The 25,027-nt window shown below is 43.1% G+C and overlaps 1 protein-coding gene across 1 annotated transcript; it reads right to left on the bottom strand.

Annotated features, from left to right (window-relative positions):
- Window positions 1-702: 702 nt before the first annotated feature.
- Window positions 703-16,340, bottom strand: si:dkeyp-113d7.10 (early growth response protein 4). The gene is made up of 4 exons (XM_061224217.1): window positions 15,741-16,340; window positions 9,207-9,479; window positions 7,935-8,213; window positions 703-2,273 (listed from the first exon to the last, which is right to left on the bottom strand). Exons 1-4 carry the CDS (start codon window positions 16,087-16,089, stop codon window positions 1,726-1,728), a joined length of 1,449 nt encoding a protein of 482 aa, XP_061080201.1. The 5' UTR covers window positions 16,090-16,340; the 3' UTR covers window positions 703-1,725.
- Between the last annotated feature and the right edge of the window lie 8,687 nt (window positions 16,341-25,027).

Raw genomic sequence — 25,027 nt, 5'->3', positions numbered from 1 at the left:
CTCTTGACGCACGTGTCCTCCTGTGGGCACGGCTCCAACGGAAAGAGACAGTGGCCTGTCTCTCGCCACACTGATAATGTTCCTTGCCAGCATTTTTACAAAAAATAATAAATAGGCAAACACATGGACAACACTTCACATTGCGGAGGCCTTGTACCTGTATAATTACATACGTTTGCTGTGAGACTCATGCAAGCATACGTGATGCGTCACACATGGGTGCAGCATCACTGTTGTCATATTGCATTATATTTTCATAATGACATATGTAATCACTGTACACAACAACAAGGACACATCACTTCCCTACATGTTGAGGGCACTGTGTAACAAGGTATACTTGCATGAGCCTTAAGTCTGATTTATACTTTGTCGCATGAACCTTTTGACAAGTCTTCATTCATAAAAGGTGCGACAATACTTTCAGTGTCGCGCCCCTCTAGAATCGGACATAGTCATACTTTGTCGTGCAGCGTTGATTGGACAGCCAGCCAGAACAGGTAACACCAAAAGGATACGTCAATTCATCAATAATTTCATCGGGTACCGCCATTTTTTCACAAATGTAACAAAGTATAAAACAGGATTTACAGAGCAATATGTTATTACACAAGTACAAGGGCTTAGTAATGTACAATGGTGTCAAGAAGTACAGAAGATCCCTTTTTAAGGCTGAACATGAGACTGCTAACCGTACACAGGCACCTTTTCAAATTACTCACATTTTATTAGGCTACGCGTTTTTACATACAGAATGAGTGGATCACACAGAAACCGCTCCTGGTTTTATTCCACATTTTGTACACGTGATCTCATTACAGGTCATTTAAGAGGTGCCGTTTATGCACACGGTCTCTCCCGTCCACATCTACAGAATGAAGCCCTTATGACAAATGTCATTTTCAGCAGTGCTATCAGATCCGGAGTTCCACCACAATTCAAATTTAAGTGTTCCCAAGTAAAACCGCGTTCCGACTGATCGCGGTTTTACGACGTTCGGGATGTCAGTATCCAATTTGAGTAACCCTTTAAGCTACCGAGATGCAATCTTTGACCAAAAAAAAAAAAAAAAAAAAATGGGGTTAGTAAACCATTCTGAATAAATCCATAATCAACTAAAATGCCGTTTCAACAACCCACCAGATAATAAAAACATATTGTTTTAATCATATCATGATACATTTTTTTTTGTCCATGGGAAATTTGATTTCATTCAGACAACTTAAAAACAGTGCGAATTCGTCCCAAGTGGTGTCCAGCTTCACTATCCCATGCTTTTATTTACATTAGCTATACGGCACGGCCTCACCTCCGACAAGAAACGCTCCAGGGCTCACGAAACAGTGTCGTTTCCGAGGCCCCGACGGCGGAGCACAACCGATACAAAACAGGAAGCAAAACTTCAGTCTCCAAAGGCCAGTCCAGTTGCCTGGCAACAGACCTTTAAAAGTACCATTTCAAACTGGTTTGACTTCAGAAACAGGAAGTTAGTTCGCAATCAACCGTGTCGACGTGCTTTTGTTTTTAACTCTCAAATTCATAATCAGGCGCACCGCATCAATTGGGTGTGGAACTCATTATAGGAAAAAAGGAAAGAGCACCTGATTGCTTTTTTTGTCAGTTTCTTTTCTTGTTTTTTTTCTTCTTTTTCTTTTTCTTGTTTTTTGCAGATTTGTCAAGTGTGTTCTTGTGTTGGTTTTTGCTTCGTTTTCCCCCGGTCTGTGTTCAGGTGCTTTTCCCGGCGTGAGTCCGTAGGTGTGCCTGCAGGCGCGACGCCAGGGCGAAGCGCTTCCCGCAGAGCGCGCAGCGGGAGGGCGGGGGCTCCGCGTGCGTCTGCTGGTGCGCCTTCAGCATCGGCAGCCGGCTGAACTTCCTCCCGCACCGCCGGCAGCCGTACATCTTCCTCCCCTGGGCCGGGGGTCCCATGGGCTCGGCCCCCGCCGGGGAGCAGCCGGCCTCCTCCTCCTCCGTCTGCCCCTCCCCCTCGCCCTCCGCCCCGGCGGGGGACTGCGGGGCCGGGTCTGTGGGGGTGGGGGTGGGGGTGGGGGTGGGGGGTGATTTGGGGTCGGCCTGGGGCTCCGGCCGCCGCGGAGAGGCCTCCGCCGCCGATGGAAGCACGTCCATGGAGTCCGCGCCGAGCAGCTGCCCGAGCCCCTGCGACGGCAGGGTCAACAGTCTGTGCAGCATCGACGGCGACCGCAGCTGGAGGTCGTCTCCGTGGTGACGGAGACTCTGACCTTCTGTGGTGACTGGAGAGGAGCAGCCAGGAGACCCTGAAGAGAGCGTTCAAACACCCAACGGTCATTTGTGAGGAAGAAAAGCACATCTCCTCACACTTCCCATATGCTCCAGTATTATTATAAAAATGCAGGGGAAAAAAGGCTGCATTTAGTAAACATAGCTAGTAACATATGGTCAAACATATAGGAAAACTATATACTCAAAATTATTGGCATCCCTAACAATTACTCCAAATAATAAAAAAAAAGTGAAATTGGCAATACACTAGAACATGGGTGCACTTCCAGTATGCAAGCTGGTTTTTGTTCCAACCAAGACATTATTTAGCCAATTAAATCATTAAGAGCAGAAGTTAGCACAAAATCCTGAAGCGGATTGGCCCTTGCTGTGCACCCCTGCACTAGAATATAAAAATAAGAACAATCCCTTTGTCATCCATCAGCATGGGAAATGCCAAATAACTGTCGATTCATAAAAGGTTAAACATACCACTTAGCACTGTATAGGCAATAATAAAAAGGTGCAAAACATATGGAATTGTTGATTCCTGGAAAACTTGCCAGGAAGAGGATGCAAGTGCATGTTGTCCCAGCGAAAGGCAAGGAAGATGGTGAGGGAGGCCATAAATGGTCTACAGTTTTGCAGAATTGCAGAGATTGGTTGCATTTTGGGGTCACCAAGTCTCAGAAATGACCAGAAAATGGCACCTCCATATCAACAAACTCTTTGGAAGGGCGGGCACGAAGCCAGCCCTTACAGAGCACAATAAACAAAACCAAGCAACAGAAGATTGCCAAACCACATTGGAATTATGACTGGAAGAGAGTGCTATGGTCAGATGAAACCAAATTGAACGTTTTGGCCATACACACCATAAAATTACATCAAAACCAGTGGTCTGAACTGAAGAGGGGGTCCTTAAGAATATTAAAAAGTTCTGCATGGAAGAATGGTCAAAAATCCCTCTAAATGTGTTCTCTAACCTTAGCAGAATTATAGGAAAACATCCATGGCTGTCATTTTTTGGCAGAGGTATTTGCACAATGTATTAGGAGTTATGGAACCAGTTTTTTGGGGAAAATATATATTTTATATGAAAAATGTAAGACTTTGGTTGAGCACATTTATACATTCACGTTTATTTATGCCTGAACCAGCTAGTATTCATTGGTACAGGGATTATAAAAGGGAAATTAAGATGTTGGTTAAATATTCCCGTCATTAGGTTAAACGAGGCTGCGATACTCAATCCCGCCCTGACCCTCGATCCCTAACCCCTTCAGACCTGTATAATTGTCCAAGCGGTTTCCAAGGGAGAAGGGACAACATCTGACTGAACACAAACAAAATGCGATTGTCACAGAAAATAAGATAAGACCGTTGTGTCCAGTATTAACGAGCGGGGTTTCAGCAGTGTTGTCAGTACACCAATATATCATCACAAAACAAAGACGTTTCAAAGTAAATACAAGGTGCACTCCCCGATATGACAGATATTATTGGGTGCTGCGCTCTATGTTATAAATTCAGTACAAACCCTTTTCCATCCAATCAGAAAATGCAGAATTAAATGGACTGGCTGGCTGACTGTATTGCAATATTTAATTGCGTCAGCCATTTCCTTAAAATCAGGCCATTGTACTAATGGGCCTGCAAAGTCTGAAAACATCATCTGGCAGAGTTACGATGGTCTTTTGGGGTCAGCTGAAAGAAAACGTTCTGGGTGTGGGCCAGGGAGAGCCGCAGGCTCTGCTGATTCATGTCACTGTTACTCAGCACTTAATTAACCAGTTAAAACGGTCGCTTATGCAGTTAGCCCACCATGCCTGGGGCCCGGACCACGGAGCAGGATTACAGAGTCAGCTGGATAGCGGCGCTCATTAAAACCTGGAGCACTCCCATATCTGGAACATGGACTGAAGAAAGAAGGGCCGTTCCGGATTTTACTCAGCGGAGATATGCAGCTAACACCGGCCCCTGGTTTCTTAGGTCTGAATCACTTATCAATTTTAAGGTGAAGCCAAAACCTGGCATGCTATAACAGGGCTCTAGGACATGGGATCCTGCTAAAGTACTGGATTTTGGATTTCAATAAAGGCGCTATATAAATGCAAATCATTTACCATCTATTCACCTTTAGACTGAATTTGCACTGATGACATACCCCCCCAAAAAATGCCTACTATTCTTGAACCCTTTTGACTACAGGCGTAATGCCTTGTGTTATCTGAAAGGTAACCCTTCTGACTGAAAAGATTTTGTTTACGATTGGATGTAGATTATTGTGGCAGTGCCAGGCGTACTTAGAAACACAATGGAGCCACAGTCAAAACACTGGAAAAACCCCCTTTCAAATTTGATGACTATCACCGGAAATGAGCATTCTGCAACATTTATTCTAAGCAGTTTTGCACAAATTACATTTGGAGACTCCAAAAGGACATATGGAAACTAAATTATACTCTGGGTCACATGACGTGTAACATTTTGTGTTGAATGTGTTGTATACTTAAGTATACAACACATTTAATTATGAAAAAAAAAAATGTATAAGTAAACAATGGACATTCGATCAACGTTTCTGAGTGAGCACATTTTTCTAATTGCATTATTATGCATTTGGGTTTGCTGGAACCTTGCCATGAAAAAGACACTGACATTACCTTATTTCGTGTAGTATATGGATTTCCAAAACGCAGAGAAGACAAGGTCCCCCCCACGCTTGCTTTGCCACCCACGTCACGAAATAAGGAACCGTTGTCGCTAAAGCAATGGCATCTTAAAATAGGTTATACAGATAGAACCGTGAGTTAACACTTTAAAAAGGTATACCCTGTTACCATAGTGATTGAAAATTGCACCGTTAAAAACAGAATGAATTCAAAAACACCCACACCGGCCCAGCCCGGCGTCCAGAAATCCCATTTTCTCAGCCGTGTTCCAGTCTAAAGTGCTAGCCACAATGTGTTATGTAGGATCAAAAGTCAGGTTCTGCCCCGCAAAAGAGGCAGGGCACTGACTCACTGTATGAAATAAGATAAGATATACTTTATTGAACCCCGTGGGGTAATTTGCCACTGGAGGACCAACTCCAGTTCTGAGGCCTGTGCCTTGGTCAAGGGCAATGGCTGGAGTACACCTAACCTGATATACACTCAGTGAGCACTTTCACTTTATTAGGCATTTGACTTATTTTTTTTACTTATTTTTTTTTCTTCTTCTGCTTTTCCGATGCTGTAACTTATCCACTAAGGCCCTTCTCCTCTGACCTCTCTCATTAACACCATGTTTTTGGCCACAGAACTGCTGCTCACTGGATGTTTTTAGTTTTTCGCACTGTACTCTGCAAACTCTAGTCTGTTGTGCATGAAAATTCCAGGAGAGAGATAGGCCAACCACCCTGACTGCCACCAACACCATCATTCCATGTTCCAAGTCACTTAAATCACATTTCTTCCCCATTCTGACATTTGGTCTTGACCACATCTGCACGCTTTTATGCATTTAATTGCTGTCACACGACTGACAGATTAAATATTTGCATTAAGAAGCTGGTCTACAGGTGCACCTAATAAAGTGCTTAGTGAGTGTACATGCCTTTCGGCGTGAGGAAACTGGAGTACTAGGAGGAAGCCCACGCTAACAGGGGAAAAACACGCCAACTCCACACGGAGAGGACTCAATCCCAGAGCCTCCTTACACAGAAGGTTTAAGAAACTGCACTGCACCACCCTGCCGTCCAATGCAGTGCAACAGAATATGTGACTGTTCAGTTTTACTCATTAAAATGTACTTAAATCTACAGGGCGTAGATGTGCAGTGTAGTCCGCAAGGAGGCCAACCCTTACCCTAAATATGAATACCTCAATAGTTTCAATTCTCTGCCACAGCCCTACCTGCACTGCAATCCCATCCCAATCTATAACCCTCTCTGCTTTTCCCCTGTAAATAAAATAAAATATACAAATGGAGGGCAGGACTAGCCACTGTCACAAAAAACAAAAAGAAGGTAATAGCATTGATACTAGCGTACTGGTTAGAATTACAGCCTTGACCATTTTTATTTCACTTGCTAAAAAGAAGCTATGCAACAAAATCTGTGAATTAAGTGTTGCACTCATGAAAATGTTCTGACAACTGTGTGCTGATACAGTCAAGGCCTGGAGCATCGCCTCATTGGCTGAAGGAGGCATGTGACCAAATGTGTCATTTCCTACTGTACACATGCAGTGAAAGGTTAGGTTGTGAACCATTAAGGCTCCAACTCACATGACCAAACATGCACGTGTTTTTGAGATTCAGTGGTGAAACTTTGGCCATTACACCAAAGGAAAGCGACGGCAACCACACTTTTTTGAAAGAAGGGCAAGTTCTTGCACAAAATAAAATTAGTCACAGAAGCTGTGACTCAGTGACTGAACGAAGCCCCAAACCAACTGTGTGGGTGGTGTACAGTTTCCACCATGAAAATCTGGGATTGCACAAATCCCAACCAGCCGGGGCCATTCTGTGTGGAGTTGGTTTCCTCCAGGTGCTCTCGTTTCCTCCCACAGTCCAAAGACTGGCAGGTTAGGCTACTTGGAGGGACTAACGGGGCGTTGCTGTAAATGAGCATGTGTGCGTAGTGAACCTACCCTGTATAATTAAGGCTAAAAAAATTTTAAATGTAAGGGAAGGGATAGGGGACATGATATTTTATGTACTTGCATGTTTTTATGTTTTCATTGTTGCATAACATAACGTAATGGCGAGAACAGGCCATTCAATCCAGCAATTCTCGCCTTTTCCTACCCCTAAGTGTACCTACTGCCTAGTTTGCCTAAAAGCTAAAATAGTATCAAACACCGTATCAAGCCTGGTGCTGTCACAACAAATTCTATCCCCCTTGCAAAACCTATCCCCTCCGGGGGGTTGTGTTTCCGGTTCCGTCTCTGCAATGATGTGTCATATTTGTTTACCACCGTGAGTGTAGGCTCTCCATCGGCTACATGTATATGTACATGTGAATATGCAGAGCTTCATATGTAATATCACGATTATTTATATACATTGAACCATGATATAGGCTACATCTAGCTAGCTAGAGAGATAGAAAGATCCCTAGCTAGCTAGGAATAAAAAACAGCTATGGCTTATCTTCCTAGTTAGCGAGCGATCTATCTGAATGGTTTGCTATCCCTTTCACTAACTAGCTAGCGGTAGTGATATTAGCACATCGAGAGATGAGCACTAGTTAGCTATCTCTATCGCGATCTTAAACAGTAGGAAACATGGCAATATATATGTTTCGCTAACTTACATTACATTATTGGCATTTGGCATTTGGTATATACATACACCGGACTAAATAAATGCTTACGGACAGAGGAATAACTAAGCATATGCCGTGCACAAAAAGACACCCTAGCCAGTTACGCATCAGGGGAGTGGATCGTGTAGATGGCATCATAGCAATCAACAGAGAAAGCTTGGCAACCACGCTGTCAACTTGACACTAACTTACGCATGAGGGGAAACGTAACCGGAAACCGGAAACATGACCCCGGAGGGGATAGGTTTTGCAAGGGGAATAGAATTTGTTGTGACATTGTACATCTTTTTCCCAAATAAAAAGATGAAAAAATGAATAAATGAATAAATAAATAAATGAAAGCCACAGCGCCCCCTGTGTTGAGCCCTGGTTTGGCGGTCACCTGCAGCAGCGGCTGGTTTTCCCTCCATCAGCGCCGTCTGAGGCGCACCGCCGTTCTCTCCCGCCTCCAGGAGGGCGGAGGGGGCGAGGGGCAGCTCCTCCTCGTCCTGGATGATGCATTCTGGGAAGGACCCAACCCGCATGGCGGACGTCAGGTCGCTCCCTTCCAAGCCCATCTCCTTCACCTGCCACAGGTCACGGCACCACTTCTGCCCGAACACCTTGTCCAGTATGGGAACCCAATCCTGGGTGACGGAGAGGACGGTCTGCTTCTCCGCCGCTGCGCAAACGGGGAGAACACAGAGCAAATTAATATTAGTATGTGCGCAACACCAAAACAAAGGCAAGCCAGCCAGACCTGGGGGAAGTACGCAACAGTTTTGGACTCAAATACTTTTCTGAACCTATTCTCAGAAGGTGCAAACACCACCTTCTGGTCCCCTTGGTTGCCTCAATTGCACCAGGCAAGATCAATAGAGCACAGAAAAATACTGAAATCCAGAACTATTATGTATTTGACGGAATCCAAAACTATTATGTAAATGTATTCGATATGGATTGAAGCCAACGCCGACATTCCATAATAATTCTCAAACATAGGGAAGACAAAAATGGCCAAAAAACAACACAGGTAGCCAGTTAAACAGGAAAGACGCGTTAAAGTGTCTGATTGAGGAATTCCGTTATTTTTATTCCGTTTTTTTAACAGACCCCTTCTTCTCTACGATGTAACTGGGCCATCGATTTGTTGTTTTCATCGCATTGACTATGCAGCGGTGTTGGCAGTTTTGCCAGTTTGTACCCGCTCTAGAGGAACACAATGGGCCTCAGTACCTTTTATCCTTCATGGTTTTAAATTTGTAATATCCGTCTTTGGTTGGAGCCGCTTTATATGCATTTTTAATAACCCAAGAAATCTTGGATTATTAAAGGTTGATGCGAGTTCCCCACCCTCACAGGGAAAGCATTTGAAAATCGCAACATAAAGGCAATCCTTCATTATTAATATAAATCTAATCTAGGGGGAGGCAACCCTGGTCCTGGAATGCCAGTGAAGTTTCTGGTTTTTGTACCATCAGAGTTTGATCACAAGAGTTTGCGGGATGATTAAATCTGAGGCTGAATATTCAGAATGGTAACGCACTGCGTGCGTCCAGCACGTTGCCTGCATTCATCAAACCCGATCAATTCAAACGGAGCAGAAACCACGGGACATCACTGGCACTCCTGAAGCAGGCCGGCCCACCCCTGGTCTGAGGGGATCTGCGGTTACCGTTGGCCGTTTCGGTCGGTTTCTTTCCCTGAAGGGCCTCGGCCCCGGGCTCCGGGGGACTCAGCGGCCGCTCCCGGTCCTCCTGCGAGGGGGAGCCCAAGTGGTTCTCCTCCTTGCCCAGGTCCCCCCTCTGCACCCGGACGCTCAGGCTATGGTTCTCCCTCTCCTTCTTCAGCAGCTCCTGGAGGAGGTCGTCGAAGCTGTCCTCCACGATCTTCGTGAGCTCGGCCACCGCGAATTTCAGGACCTGCTCCATCACCACTTTCAGCTGGCCTGAAATAAAGATAATCAAGCATTTGCAACATCTATAATTAGCAGCTTCCCGTCGCTTGGGAAGTTCAAGATCTTTTTTTTTTGTGTTAGAAATTCATGAGTCAGACTGTGATAATAACATGATCGTTTTAAAACTGTCCTTCCTTCTGCAGCCAGGCAGCCAGTATATTTCTGTTCTACATGCAATACGGTACATAGAACAAAGGTCACTCCAAGGTCATCTGCATCCAACCCCCCACTGTGTCCCTAAATGCTACGGATACTGAAGAGTGTCGCAGCCCTAAAACCATTCAATATCCAGCCAGATAATATTAGGGTGGAAATTCTGGTTAGAATTTAAACTGATTACCCGTATTATATCGCATGATTGTCTGTCCTGTCCTGTTTTTATGCTTTATAGCTTTTAATTTTATATTCTGTCCCAGTTCACCGTTATATGCAAAAAGCACGTGCTGATGTAGGTGAATCTGCTGACACCGAACAAAACGGTCACACTAAACCAACATGCAGTGATGTGTGCGGAATATATATACTGCACCACAAGCTCGCCAGCCACAGAGAAATTAAGCTAGCTGGCTAACATGCACTGCATTAACACCAATTACAATTTGTCACAATTAAGACAAGCTAGAAAAACAAAATGGGCAAGAAAGGATCACGTTGTTCGATGTTCATGCAAAAACCAGTGAGAGAACATTTCTGCCTGTTAGATAAGGCTACAGGCCACTTGCCTGCTAAGTTAACAAAGAGCCAAGCACTCCTACGTCTCAAAGGGGCGGACAGTTGGCACAAAACACCAAATCCCACAGTCACAGATTCTATAAACTAACCAGATGGTCAGACCCTGCCTTCCATGCGTCCTCCCTTGTCCATAATTACAGGAGTTTCCGTGGTGCTATTGCAATTTATGAATATTCACACAGAGGCTTGCCCAAGGACAATACGTCCACTGCAGCTGTGCTGTCCTGGGTAACAATGCATTCAGAAGTAATCATAACTAAGATCCATCAAACTGGACTGTTTTACCTTAGAGAGATAAGGGGAAAGAGAAAGAGAGAGAGAGAGCGAGTGAGTGAGAGAAAGAGAGAGAGAAAGAGAATATTAAATGTCAGTATAACAGAGTTGATCATCCTTTGGATCTATGGGTGCTGTGCCTCAGGAAAGTTCTGGAATCCTGTGATGTCACAGCCACAACCCAGGGCTCCAGACTAACGTTTTCAATTGGTGGAGCAACACTTTGAGTGTCCATCATCACAACTCCATATACACTCAGTTAGCACTTTATTAGGTACTTATTACTTATTGTTTTAGACTTCCACTGCGGTAGCCCATCACCTTATTATGATGTGTTGTGTGTTTAGGGATGCTCTTCTGCATACCACTGTTGTAATGTGTGATTATTTGCGTTACAGTGACATTCCTGTCAGCTTTGACCAGTCTGGCCATTCTCCTCTGACATCTCATTAACAAGGAGTTTCTGTCTGCAGAACAGCTGCTCACTGGACTTTTGCACCATTCTTTGCGAACTCTAGAGACTAGTGTGCATCAAAATCCCAGGAGATCGGCAGTTTCTGAGATACACAAACCACCCTGTCTGCCACCAACAATCATTCCACAGTAAAAGTCACTTATATCACATTTGTTCCCCATTCTGATGTGAACATTAACTGAAGCTACTGATCCTCTACTGAAATAAAGTACTTAGTGAGTATATACTCCAATGCAGTTAGTCAAGCTTAGTCCTTTTAACCCAATGAAAGCATTTTAATTTTGCCATAAGAATTCCACAGCAAACAGGAAACATGCATGTGACATCTACAGAAAATATTCTTGCTCTGCTATTAATTTAGCTGAATACAGTAACAAATTAATTGAATTCTACACGTGCATTGAAAGTAGGGCATTTTTATAGATCAAAATAAATTACGGAATAGACACAGTGAGCAGGCCGAACCATTCAAAACAAATCACACTCATAAAATAGAAAACAATATGGCACAATAACAAAGAAAAATAAACTGCACCATTTAACTCAGCAATAAAAACGGGCCCCTCTCTCCAATTATTATAGGCTAATAATATGCTGTTGTTTTCTCAAAGTGGTTTTATTTATTTTTTGTCTTGTTCATCTTTATTCATTGTTGGTTTCTTTGACATTTTTTGGATTTTCGTTTGATTAAACATGGAACCCATAATAAGGCTGTTCAATGGGCCAATTCCACACCATGCAGATAAATAATTGCGATTATATTTACGATATACAGTAATCGGCTATAAAATGATGATTGTTGGGGGAAAAAAAATAAAGTACACCAATTGATTCAAATTAATGTATTAATCCATCGGGAATTGTGTTTTGTATCATGCAGTCATCAAATCACAACTATATTTATTGCAGTATCTGCTGCATCTTTTACGATACTGGGTACATCGCACGCGGAAGCGAAGTTCAGGAATTTGCATCATCCCGTTGCTAATTGATTAACTGCTGTGAATTGAGGAACTGAAAAGAGTAGGAATCCCCCACGAGGCCCTTAATTCACAGGGGGAACGAATGATAACAAATCATTTTTAAAGTTAATACATTTATTAACTTTAGTTGCACCAGTGGGACCTTGGAAAACAAATACCCCCAACACCAAGAAAAATGGTCACAAAGTCTAGAGCCCTGCAACCACTACAGAGAAAATAACATTAATTCCCAATCAATACCAGTTTGAGCCAGTCTGGGTTTGTACGAGTAGCCATTAAGTGGAAACTCCATGCTGGTGGTACGTACGTTAGCCCAGCTCACATCAGACCGACACTGGCTCAAATCACTATGGATTAGGCGTGTTTTTCTATCTCTCTGACCCCTTCTCCAAGAGCAGACAGCTTGACTGACAGACTCGATGAGGGCAATCCAGATAGCAACACCCACGCCTCCATAATTGGCCCAGGTAAGCGCCGCAGGCCGCAGACCACAGAGGCAACTGCATTTGAGAATTCCTTGTCCTCAAGAGTCTCAGCACTACGCCTGCGCCGTACTGTTTCACCACTCTACAAAAGCAGGACGCCTACTGTCAATCCAAACACTGCAGTTAACCATCTGTTAATTCCAAAAACTTCAGAGGGAAAATTAATTATTATACAGTCAGGTCCATAAATATTTGGACATTGACAAAGTTATTGCTATTTCAGCAATTAAATAATGAATATGGGCTCAAAGTGCAGACCTTAATTTCAGGGTATTTACATCTAACTCAGGTGCACAGTGTAGGAATTACAGCTGTTTTTATACATGGTCCCCCCAATGTTCAGGGCTCAGAAATAATTGGAAAATAATTCTATTTTTATTCAGGGTTGTTTCTCCCGAATAATTGTCCTACTGAACCCAATTATTCAGGAGAAACAACCCTTGAAGTCCATATCTTCTGTATATCTGAACAGCATGATGGTTTGAGGCTCACTTCATACCTTAAAGCCATTTAGCCAAGAAATGTGTCCTATACTGTCTCAGAATAACTTATGACTGAATCTAGTCCCACCGCCCAACCAAATTCCCCAAAGAGATCGATTCTGACGCAAAGAGTTTCAGTAAAGCTGGTAGGACAACCTGAAAATAAGATATCCAGACTCTGATGCAGTCGACAGGTCACGGACATCAGGAAGTCATGGCATGCGCACATTGCTCGTTGCAAGCTGGCGTGTTGGCCGCACGACACTTGTCACATGTCTCTCACCTCCCCCCCCCCCATTCTTCCCGTTTCTCTGCACGGCTGTCTGTCCAAACAATGCTGACAATGCTCTTACAACTGGGACCCAGAAGGTTGATGGTTCAAGCCCTCGTGTAGATACGATAAGATCCACACATCTGTTCAGCCCCTGAGCAAGGCCCTTAACCCCACATTGCATTGGGGGGGGGAAGGGGGGGGGATTTTCCCCTGCTTAGTCTAATCAGCTTAGTCTGTTAAACGAAAACTACAAACTATACGTGAATGTATCCTTTTTTTTTTTTTTTGAAAGATCTTGCGACCCTGGATCTGGAGAGCTGCTCTGGGTTCTTCTTTTCCAAATTAAAATCAGCACCTAATTCAAGCCTTGAGTAACCAAGTGAGTTAAAACAAAAACCAGAAGTGCCCCTGACTCTCCAAGATCAGTGCTGCAGACCCCTGCAATAAACAGTCAGATTCGAGTACCTTCAGAACTACCTCCAACCCAACTTGCATCTTCCCAACAATGAGATGCACTAGCCAAACACCGACGACAGGAAACCGAAGGGTACAGGGGATAAAATCTTATTAACTTTGGCTTGTACGCTTATCAAATCTTTGGTTGCTATCGTTTCCAGACTTAATTTCCCAGTGGACAGGTGTTAGCAAGCAGTTGACCTTTGACACTAGGGCCACAAATGAGCGACGCAGAACCACCTGTGGAATGTGAAATGAGGTCAGAGGATGTGTCAGTCAAACTCTCACACCGTTACAGGCCTATGCACAATATTACGGCGATTACACTGAATTGCAAAGGACCATCCAGATACAGACAAAATACAGACATATCTTGTCCATGAATGAGGAGAAGCTTGCGTCACTACTCCTCACGCACTTGGTGAACCAATCTGATTCGGCAGAACTTCATGCCCATATATGGGTCCCCCTTGCAGTCTCTGGCTGCAATTTGCACGACATGGCGGTGCCCGAAAAACCCCACTTCCGCGGTGTCAAAAAAAGCTTTTCACAAGCCCATGGAAAGGGAACGGGCAACGTGGCAGGCACTTGGTCCATATTTCTTCGCCGGTCTATCAGCATTAAAAGCAGTCGGCTCTTCCTGGTAGGACGGCGTACAGGCGGGGGAATTCCAGTCACTGACATGGCTCTTGCCTCAAGTGCGTTTTCTCTGAGCGTACCAGACACCTGCAGTCTGGAGCCACCAGCTGCGCAGAGCGCGTGCTCTTCAGATGGAAGTTGCGCAGCTCTGCTGTGGCATGAATAGTGACGTGAGAGGTCACAGCATCATCCTGGCCTACGAATACAACTGGATATCCTAAATAAGGATCAGAACATAGAGAGAGAGGGGGGGGGGGGGGGGGGGAGAAGAAAAAAAAAAAAAGAAAAAAAAGATATCTGGGTCTAAAATGGTTTTACAATAAAGGCCACATCTGTAAGGTCAAAGTACAGGATACAAAGGATGGTCTGCAAGGTGTTTCTGGCAAAAACAAACTCGATCCTCTTGAACCTCACAAAAACCAAAAAATGTTAAAATAATAAAAAAATAAAACAACGACAATAGAAAACAATCGGCTATTATTAGGCCTACAAGCTAGGTGTGATGTTCAGCACAACAAAGACGTTGCGGAACACTTGCAAGCTAACAGTCTGACAACGTTAGCCGTGTTTCCCCAACCCCGTGAACACACCCACGTTTCTTATACCGAAATTCGAATGGCAACTAAGGTAGCTAGCTATCAACTCGTCACGTGAGATTGCATCCAGATGCAGTGTTCAATCAATAGAGCAATGACATAAGCCAACTAGCTCGCTGGCAAAAGGTCTTTGAACAAAAGAGCAACATACAATGTCGGCCCAGGACTACAGCTCAGATTGGGTACTACCAAATCAGTCAGCTAGCTAAGGAATCTGGGTAGCTACTCATCTCGGTGATTTAGTTCAGCTAGCTACGTTAGCTAGCGCAGCCCCTGGGTCTTGAGACCATCCAATGATTGGCGCGTAAACATGTAGCTAGCAAGATAGCCGACACGCTATCGGTATCCATTCTTTGTACCAATTCGTAACTAGCTAACGATCCAACTTTTAGCTACCTTGATAAGTTTAATATGAACCATATGAACTATAAACTAAACCAATAGAAGGTATTTCGAGCCACTCGCCAACTAGCTTGCTGTTACCTCGCTGGCTAATCACCGTAAAAATTAGCTAGCTAGCGTTAGCTAGCCGTGTCCATCATCGCCACCCAGTGCTTCCAAACGTGGTATCGCCAGCTAACTACCAAGCAGGTTACTGTCGTGGCACACTTTTTGATTCATTCGCCGACGTAACTGGTAGCTAGTCGTGCAAGCGAAACTGCGTAATTGTATAAACGTATTGGAAATTAAAGGTAAGGCTAAGCAATTACGCTGCTTCCGCAAGGTTAAAAATAAGAAATCGTTCCACATTCCACAACTAGCGAACGTTAGATACTAAATTACTAGGCAGGGTCGATGCAATATGTATATTGTATAAGTAGTTGGCTATAATATACAAAGATAGCCAATAAACTTACCCACTGCTCGTCCTTTCTCTTCAAGCCAGAGCGTGTTTGTGTGCACAGCGTGCTCAGAGCTTTGGCTGGGGGTGTGTATCAGGGTCTTTGTCCCATCGTTTGCCGCGTTCCCTTCCATGTTACTGCCGCTGGATACGGAGGCATTTCCAAAGCCGTCAGACTGCCGTGGTTGAAGCCTTAACCTTAGTCGTTGGTTTTCTTGGTCCTTGGTAGTCGTTTCCTGCAACATGGAATTCAAGCTCGACCCGACGGTTTTGGTTATTTCCTGGACCGCAAGTTGCACGACATGCTCCATTGCGGATTCAAGCTGACCTTGGAAGAACGAGATATATAGGGCGCCGTTCATCATTTCGTCCGCTTTGTTGGAAGACCTCTTTCATTCTCCCCTACTACCCCAAAATTGAAAAATACAACAGAACTCAACACACAACTGACTGCAGCCGAACACTACCTCCCCATTCTACGCATCATGTGTACACCCTGGATGCTACCGTAGTGCAAGTAGTACGGACGCAGTGACGTTTCCTTCATTTTACATTTCACCACCACTTTAAAAACGTTAGAAGACAGGGCAGCGCTAGTGTGCACTACGCCATTTTGTTTTGACTTTAGGGCACAAAAGGGAGAAGTACGCGGACAAAAAAAAAATCATTTTAAAGCCCCATACCGAATGGAGACCATAGATGTGGATATTGAGCGCAATTCTATAACGTCACTAACCGCACTTTTTTTTTTTTTTTTTCACCCTCATACCTTAAAATTCCAGCACAGCCTGCACTGGACTGTAATTATTTACATGACATATGTAAAGACGTCGTATCTTACAATTGTCCACCGAGAAATGCAAATTCTGTGTCAGAATTATTCGCATGCTTAAACACCTGATTGGAACACAACAGCTCCATAAGATGGAATAAACAATATTATAATTTTTTGACACAGAATAGTATTATTTGGATTTAATTTAACCACATGATACACTGTAAGTCCTGAGATTGTCGAAAAACCAGCAAGCACGCAGCATAGATGAAGTTCAAGAATGATGACCAGCTTCTAGGATTTTCACATTACAAACATAACTTCCCGAAGGTCTCAACATTGAACTACAGAGTGTAATGTCATTGCATTTCCGTAGATAAGATACTCAAAAAGTTATTTTCTCAGTGGCATATGCAGGTAATGCAATTTTCTTCCTGCTGTGATTGATGCTTCCTATGGTCTAAATCAAAGTCAGGATGGGCCAGTACCCACTGTGGCCCACACAGGCCTACCCAGAATTGGCCATAGCGACACCAGGGGAGAGTGAGCCAATCAATAGCTGATTCCTCCCCTTCTTGCTCAACTAGCACTCATCAGTTTGTGGTCTGTGGCCTTCCTGCCCCACAAATACAGTACTGTGCAGAAGTCTTAGGCACCCTCAACTTTATTATATATATGTTTATTTGTGTGTGTGTCTGTGTGTGTGTGTTAGTATAAAAGAACACATTTGATATTTCCAAATATTCATTTGATTTTATTTTACAGAGACATTTTTGTATTTATTTTAAAAAAAGTAACATATTACTGTAAACAATTGACTACTTTTTACATAAAAACCTGATCAAGGCTGTCTGAGATCAGAAGCAAAGTCTGCAGAAGAACTGTGGCAAGTTCTCCAACATGCTTGGAACAACCTCACTGCTGATTGCCTTATAGAACTGCAGGACAGCGTTGGCTATCTCAGAGAAGTGATGCAGTTTTAACGCCGAAGGGTGGTCACAAAAAATATAGATTTGAGTTTTTACCTATTTTTCCAAATTACTAAAATGTCATGTAAAATGTATAGTACGTTTATTTAGGAGCTTTAATTGAATTATTTTTGAAAGATTATCATCTGTACTGAATGTAACAGTACAGTATGTATATACATACATACATACATACATACATACCTTTATTTGACTAGGAAGTCACATTGAGATTAAAACCACTTTTGCAAATGAGACCTAGCCAAGACAGGGTCAAATAGCAGCATAGCAGCACAATCACAATCACGAGGCCATTACAATACAGTACTATCCATACGTATGTAGGTATATACAATCCCAAGTGCATTACAATACACAGAGTATGAGGGAACAAAACACATGGCGGTGAAATTAACACAATTAACAATTGCAGCTAACCGTGAGAACATCCATTGTTCTTATTTTTAAATCATTTAATGAAATAAAAGAATCACGTTTGAGCTTAGCCTGCAGCTCGTTCCAGAACCAAGGACCGCTGTGGGACAAGCATGGTAAAGTTATTGAGTGAAGTGAACAATGTAGTAGGAGCAGGGCCGTTACTAGTGGGGTGAAAAGTGATGATGATTCCGGCCCACAGCTGGAGAGAGCCCACTAAAATAGAAGTGGGGGGGGGGGGGGGGGGGGGGGGGGGGATTCGTAGCTACGCCCCTGAGTAGGAGCACAATATTATTTAATGCTTTCTTGGTATCAAGCAACGTTTGGACCCGTAGTGGATCTTCGTCATGTCAGGCGCTGGAGTTCAGGTGTGCAGGTTCTACTTTCATTTAATCGCTACTACCCTGTTGCCTTACACCCTGGTCAATCCCTATACTATTTTACTATCCTCATTTAATGCCCCTTGTACTGCAGGTTTCAGCCTAGTAGAATATAGGGACCAGAGACTCATGTCCTCTACACTGGACGAACGTGAACTGCCATTTCTTAGGGGAGCATAACGGCTGTGTGGGTTAGCTGGCTGACTGCTGAGGCAGAAGCCTCTAAATGTTTTGGAGAATGCACATGCCAGTAAGCTCGATTTCTGACTTGACTGAGTGTGTTTAAACCATAGGTCAGGTTTGCGACTGCAAATGATAAAACCCTGAAATTAATGTGGGATATTCTCTTTGCAGCAGTAGATAGTTTTCTGACATAATGTGGGCCAATCATCTGGTAATTAGACATTGAAGGTGTGTAATTATGTAAGTATTATCACCTGTTTGTTACATTTCAAGAGTAAAACCTGGAACCCCCCTCAAATATGGAACAAATACGCAACTCAAGTAAAAATAGCTGTTCTGGGTTTTCTGGGGAAGTCCGGCTTACTCAGTTACCAAGCTTTGTGACATACCCCCCAGGACTGCTCATGAGAGTATCTACAGTAGCACTGGTCCAATCTGGTCTGGAACACTCCTAGGGTACCTACATTTACATTGATCTATCTATTAACAACTACATACCGGCACATCCCAATATTGGCACAAAATCCGCTCCAAATTTATTTCCACCTGAGTGCCCCTCCCCTGAAAAAGTCCTACATTTTTCGATTTAAAAATAATTTCCCCCAAAAAACATGTTCCACAATTATTGGCACCTCTGGTTTAATGCTTTGTGCAAATGCCCCTGGCAAAGATGACAGCCATGAGTCTTCTCCTATAATTTGCGATAAGGTTGGATAACACATTTTCATGGGATTTATGATTCATTGATTCACATATGATTCACGCTTCTCATTGGCCTCCACTGGCTTACCATTGCCGCACGCATCCGTTTCAAGGCCCTAGTGTTGGCATTTCAGGCTGCTAAGGGGACTGCCCCACCTTACATACAATCCCTGATCACTCCCTACTCCCCAGCTAGACCACTCCGGTCTGCCAGCTCTGGTCGCCTTACGGTTCCCTCTCTACGTGCACCTGGCGGTCGAGCTGCACGTTCACGCCTGTTTTCCGTTCTGGTTCCTCAGTGGTGGAATGACTTGCCTACCACTGTCGGAACAGCAGAATCCCTCCCCCTATTTCGACGCAGACTCAAAACCCACCTCTTCAAACTCTACCTTAGTCCTCCCTCCTGATTTCCCCTGCCCCTCCTTTCTGATATCCCTATCCTTGTCTAACCCCCCCCCCCCCCCCCCCAAAAAAAAAAAAAAAAAAAATGCACTTCTGATGACAACTATATTTAGAACAGCATTTCCTGTGTATTTTGCTAGTTTCTGGATGTGATGCTCTGACTTATGGTAGAACCTATGCACTTGTAAGTCGCTTTGGATTAAAAGCGTCTGCCAAATGACTAAAATGTAAATGTAAATGTAAAATGTAATTCATGGGAGATTAAGATGGTCATTGCAGAACATGGTTGTTGTTTTTACTTAACCATTTCTGAGGGGAATTTGATATGCTTGGAGCCATTGTCCATTGTCTAGCTACAACCAAGACTCAGCTTCCTAGCAGAGGCAACCAGATTTTGTGCCAAGATTTCCTAGTACTTTGTTGAATTCATTATGCCATTGATCTTAAATTGTGCCCCTGGACCAGCAAAACATGCTTCTCCTTGCCAAACATGGTGATGGTGTGTATGGCCAGAATTCCATATGTTTTACCCCTTTTTATTATTGCTGTTACAGTGCTAAGCTAAGTGCTAACTCACAATCACTGGGATTAGCCTTAGACCATAATGGCACTTATGTATAGATATCGTTACTTGTATAGGTATTGTTGTTTTTATTGGCTGTTGTTGTATTCTAGCTGCCAACTGTGGTATGCTAGTTTGAAAGTTGATTGTACTCTTCAAGGGTTCTGAATTTCTGTATGTTTACACTAGGACTCGGAACTGTACTGTCCTCTCAGGTCTACTTTTGCACTTGTTCTTGTGATTGATTTGCACTTTGTTGTACGTCGCTCTGGATAAGAGCGTCTGCCAATTGCCACGTAATGTAACGTAATGTAAGTGGTTTAAGTGGTGTGTTTGTTCCCATCACCCACCTTGTGATGGTCAATTACCTTCTGTGTCTTCTGAATTGACAGTTCTTTGACTTTTCCCATGCTGATGGTTGACGAAGGTAATTGACATGTTTGTTACCGAATTTCTCATACTCTAGTAAAAGCTTTTTTTTATTTTTTATTTTAGCGACAATAATTGTTAGGGGCACCAATAATTTTGGGACCTATGGTTTAAAAAAAATGATATTACTAAATAAAAAAAATGAAACATGAGAGTAAATGTATTGAAATAAAAGTATATAGTTTTTTCTGTATGTTTGAACATGGAATGTAGATCATTATCCATGCTGTTTATTATATGCAGCCTTTTTCTTAAGGGTACCAATAATTCTGGAGCCACCGTATCTTCTGTATTTTTTTTTTGTGGAAAGACCTTTCCTTCTAATGTAAGGAAAACCATGCAATTCCTCTTAGTCTCCTTTGACTAGGCCTGAAGTGATTAAACACCTACATTTGGGTGGGTCAAGAGAGTGTAAGGAGGGGGGAAATATGCAAACGTTGAAGGTAAGGACTCTGTCAAGTAGCTATAAATCATCTACTCTATACACTTCACATTAATAAAGTTTGGAGCTCCTGAGTATATGAGCTCCACTTATCGTGCTACGGTCATACACATAGGAATTGTGCCGTCACGCTGGATAATAAATGAGGGGCTCAGATCCCTAATACTTCTGTTAGGCAGCAATATGGAGGGAAAAAGCATACATCAGGGCTGTTCCCCTGGCGGCCAAGTACAACTCGGCACAGACATACTCTTAGTCGTTCAATCATTGACAAAAAAATGAATATATCAGTCTGAAGCAGAATAGTAAGTAATAGCTATCCATATTTTAAAGAGACATCTGCCTTGTTTAAACACATATACAATATACACTCACCAAGCACTTTATTAGGAACATTTTTACTTTATTCCACCTACTTATTCATGTCATTATCTAATCAGCCGATCGTGTGGCAGCAGTGCAATGCATACAATCATGTAGATATGGGTCAGGAGCTTCAGTTAATGTTCACATCAACTTTGTCTGTGGAATGATTGCTGGTGGCAGACAGGGTGGTTTGAGTTCTCTCAGAAACTGCTGATCTCCTGGGATTTTCACGTGCACTAGTCTCTAGAGCAGGGGTCTCCAACTCTGGTCCTGGAGAGCTACCGGGTCTGCTGGTTTTTGTTTTCACTTTCAAATCAGCACCCTGTTGAGACCCAGGTAACCAGGTGAGGTGAGTTAATTAATCAATTAGAATAATTGATTACAGTTTAAGTGCAGAGTAACAATGAAAACCAGCAGACCCTGTAGCTCTTCAGGACCAGGGTTGGAGACCACTGCTCTAGAGTTTGCAAAGAATGGTGCAAAAAACAAAGTGAGCAGCAGTTCTGTAGACAGAAACAGAGAGACATCAGAGGAGAATGGCCAGACTGGTCAAAGCTGGCAGGAAGTAGCGTAAATAACCATACATTACAACAGTGGTATGCAGAAGAGCATCTCTGAACGCATCATAACTCTAAGTGGATAGGCTCCAGCAATAGAAGTCTAATAAATACCAAATACAGTGCTCACAGAGTGTGAATCTTATTGACACATAAAGAAATAGTTAATAGAAAACATTTTTGCAGCCTGTACACATAATTTAAAAATGTAAAAAATCAAGGGTAGAGGTCATTGAAGAACCCTGGCAGACATCTTTCTCTTTGCTGTAAGAAAGTACATTCAGTAACTTTACGAACCCTACCGCAGCTGCACATAATGATTCATTACTTTTTTTGATTGATTGCATTAATTAACTTTTTGTCTGAGGGGCAAGTGTGATGTATGCAGTCTCCAATGATTCAGCCTCTGTAAGCTCCTCTGGCTGACAGAGGGGCAATACGTGGGGCATAGGTCTAAGGGAAGCTTGTTTGCACTGAGTGGTATTGCCTGTCTTGATGCACTATGCATTACTATAAAGCAGTGATGTCCAAACTCTAGCCCAGGGCCCAGACTTGGCCCACCAAGGCCTCGTTTGGCCCGAGAAAAGGATGGTAATTAAAAAATAAATAATCATAAATTATTAAAATGCTTACTAAGCCCCAACAGTGTCCTGGCAAAATTCCCAAACTGGCTTTCACAACCTGACCCCCCTATACGTTCGGCAGCTTATTTGGCTGAATTTTCTCCCTCTCCTACCTAATCTAAGGTTTGCTGCCAAATGGCTGCCATGTATCAGGCAGGTGTGTGATGGACAGTTGCCGTAGCTGTGAATGAAGTGCCCCGAGAATGAGAATTTCTCTATAAAATGCAACCCATTATATTATTTTAAAAAAAGGTATCTGTGTCTCATATTTAGACTTATTTTGAATCTTATTTCTATTACTTCTGTTGATAAAAAAGACACAATATTGCATATGAGGTGAGACATTTAGACTCATTATCATTTGTCAATGTGGTAAGAAAATGTAACTTTTTTTCAAGCAAACAGTAACTTAAAATAAATAAGAATATTTTCTAAAAGAAAATTTTTTTTAAGTCTCACTATAAGACTACAACGTTTTTTGCAGTGTAGTACTATGTTATCCATTGCTCACCTCTGTATTCGAGATGAATGGCTGTTTAGAGTGGGTGGGGTGTAATGAGCACTGCCATCTGCCAAAGTGCCACCAATTTTTTTTAATGGAGAGCAAACAGTCCACTCTCCTGTTTTGTTTTTTTCACGTAGACAGGGGGAAAGCAGGGAGGGTTATGGGTAGAGAGGGAACCACTGTACAGAGTGCAGTGGAGTGGAACAGGGAAAACCCTCTGTGTGGGAGGATTGGAAAACGTGTCTCCTCAAAAGATACATACAGATGAGGTGTCTATCCCACTTGAAGGCATAATTGTGATTCTGCTAGTTTGAAAGGCAGGTTTGACTTTTCATTTTCATTTCATTTCTTTTTCGACAGTCTGTCTTCCTTATGCTTATTTCACTCTGTTCAGACAGTGCGAAAGCAGAGAGGCTGGGCTGGCTCTGAACTATTGGAGGCCCTAGACAGAATGTTCTTTTGAACAGGAATATGTTTTGACATTCCAATTCCAGTTAGGCATTCATAATAATAATAATAATAATAATAATAATAATAATAATAATAATAATAATAATAAAATGTATTAATAATATTACATTTCATGCAAAGAAAGTACTGAAATAATAATGGATTGCATTGAGATAGAACCTTTAATGATCACACCTAATCCAGTCACCACCGATGTAATATAGCGCCCTCCTGGGTGATGCAAATCAGCCATTTTGTGCTAGAATGTTCAGCAGACATCGGCTGAAATTAAGAGAGGGAGAGAGATACTTATTAGACTAATTAACCTGGGGTTGATTTGGAGGCCAGACTGAGACTGAGTGCTTGGGAATTTTGCCAGGACACCAGGGAAACCCCTGTTCTATGTAATAACCGAGATGGGGACTTTAATGAATGCAGTGAGTCAGGATTCAGGACCGCGTCCAGGAGATGACAAATACTACTGTACAGTGTCCTTGTCACTGTACTGGGCCATTCGTTTTTCGGTTTGACATCGGAAGGAAGAGTTCCCCCTACTGGCCACATCCAGCAACAGCAGGCAGTATTGCCAGTCATCATTTTCCACTTCACAGAGTCGGCTCTATATTCTCAGGAAAAAAGGTATGAAAAAGTGCCTAAAAAGGTATAACAAAATTACACTTGTCACTGGGGTGGTACCCAGTAGGTACATAAAATTGCACCGCAAGCCAGCAATACATAATTTAAACTTTTTTTGCTTGTAAAAGATATGTATCAGTTCCCAAACAGAACACTATTCTACTTTCGGGGTACGTTTGGGAAATTTGTTTCTTAAGGAACAAAATGTACCCTCACTGTACCTTTATTTCTGAGAGTGATTGGATTCTGTGGCAAGAATGAACCAGGGTTAACCGACCACAGAGAGGACAGCTGCATCAAAAAAGCTATTCGCACCCCGGAGAATGGAAAAAAAGATATATTTAAAGCCTGCATTATGTGGACCATGGATGGTTGTGGCCCAAAACGACCACATAGAGCTTTTATACCAGCAGCCACCTCCGCTCACTGTCCTCCAATCCAGCCACACAATCAATCTTCCAAAGTGTACATTTATCCTTTCAGGGCAGGAGGCTTCATTTGCGGGTGGCCAAAGCTGACTGCAGACACCCACTCGACCACAGGGGGCGCTGTTGTCCAAACCCAAACTGCCACACTCCTTCCCTACACAATCTAATTATGCACCAGCGCTGATGGATGCTCGCTCTTGGCACCCCAAGGCACTTTCCTTCCCCTAGTGATGACTGAAGGCTGCTGCTTATAGAACTAGTCAAGTAATAATGGCAGATTAGCAAATCAGCTAGCTTAGCAATGTAACTGCAGATCAATTTTATACGAATGCATGAAAGAGAAATTGCCAGTGAAGAGGTGTGTGTGGTTGGCGGAGCTGAATCCGCGGGCGGACCTGCTGTTTGCAGTCTCGGAGGCAGCAGCTGCCTTCCAGTCGTCACTGAGGGAAGGAGCGTACCT

The sequence above is a fragment of the Conger conger genome, chromosome 16 (genome assembly GCF_963514075.1).
Source record: "Conger conger chromosome 16, fConCon1.1, whole genome shotgun sequence".
In the NCBI taxonomy this organism is placed as follows: domain Eukaryota; kingdom Metazoa; phylum Chordata; class Actinopteri; order Anguilliformes; family Congridae; genus Conger; species Conger conger.
Note: the sequence above shows the minus strand (reverse complement) of the source record. Positions and strands in the feature narration are given on the sequence as shown.

Excerpts from the sequence above, each read along its gene's own strand:
- si:dkeyp-113d7.10 (XM_061224217.1), bottom strand. The coding sequence starts at position 16,089 with ATGATGAACGGCGCCCTATATATCTCGTTCTTCCAAGGTCAGCTTGAA. Across the intron at positions 9,480-15,740 it reads AGAGAAAGGACGAGCAGTGG|GCCAGCTGAAAGTGGTGATG; the intron begins GTAAGTTTATTG and ends TCTTTATTTCAG. Across the intron at positions 8,214-9,206 it reads ACCGACCGAAACGGCCAACG|CGGCGGAGAAGCAGACCGTC; the intron begins GTAACCGCAGAT and ends CCGTTTGCGCAG.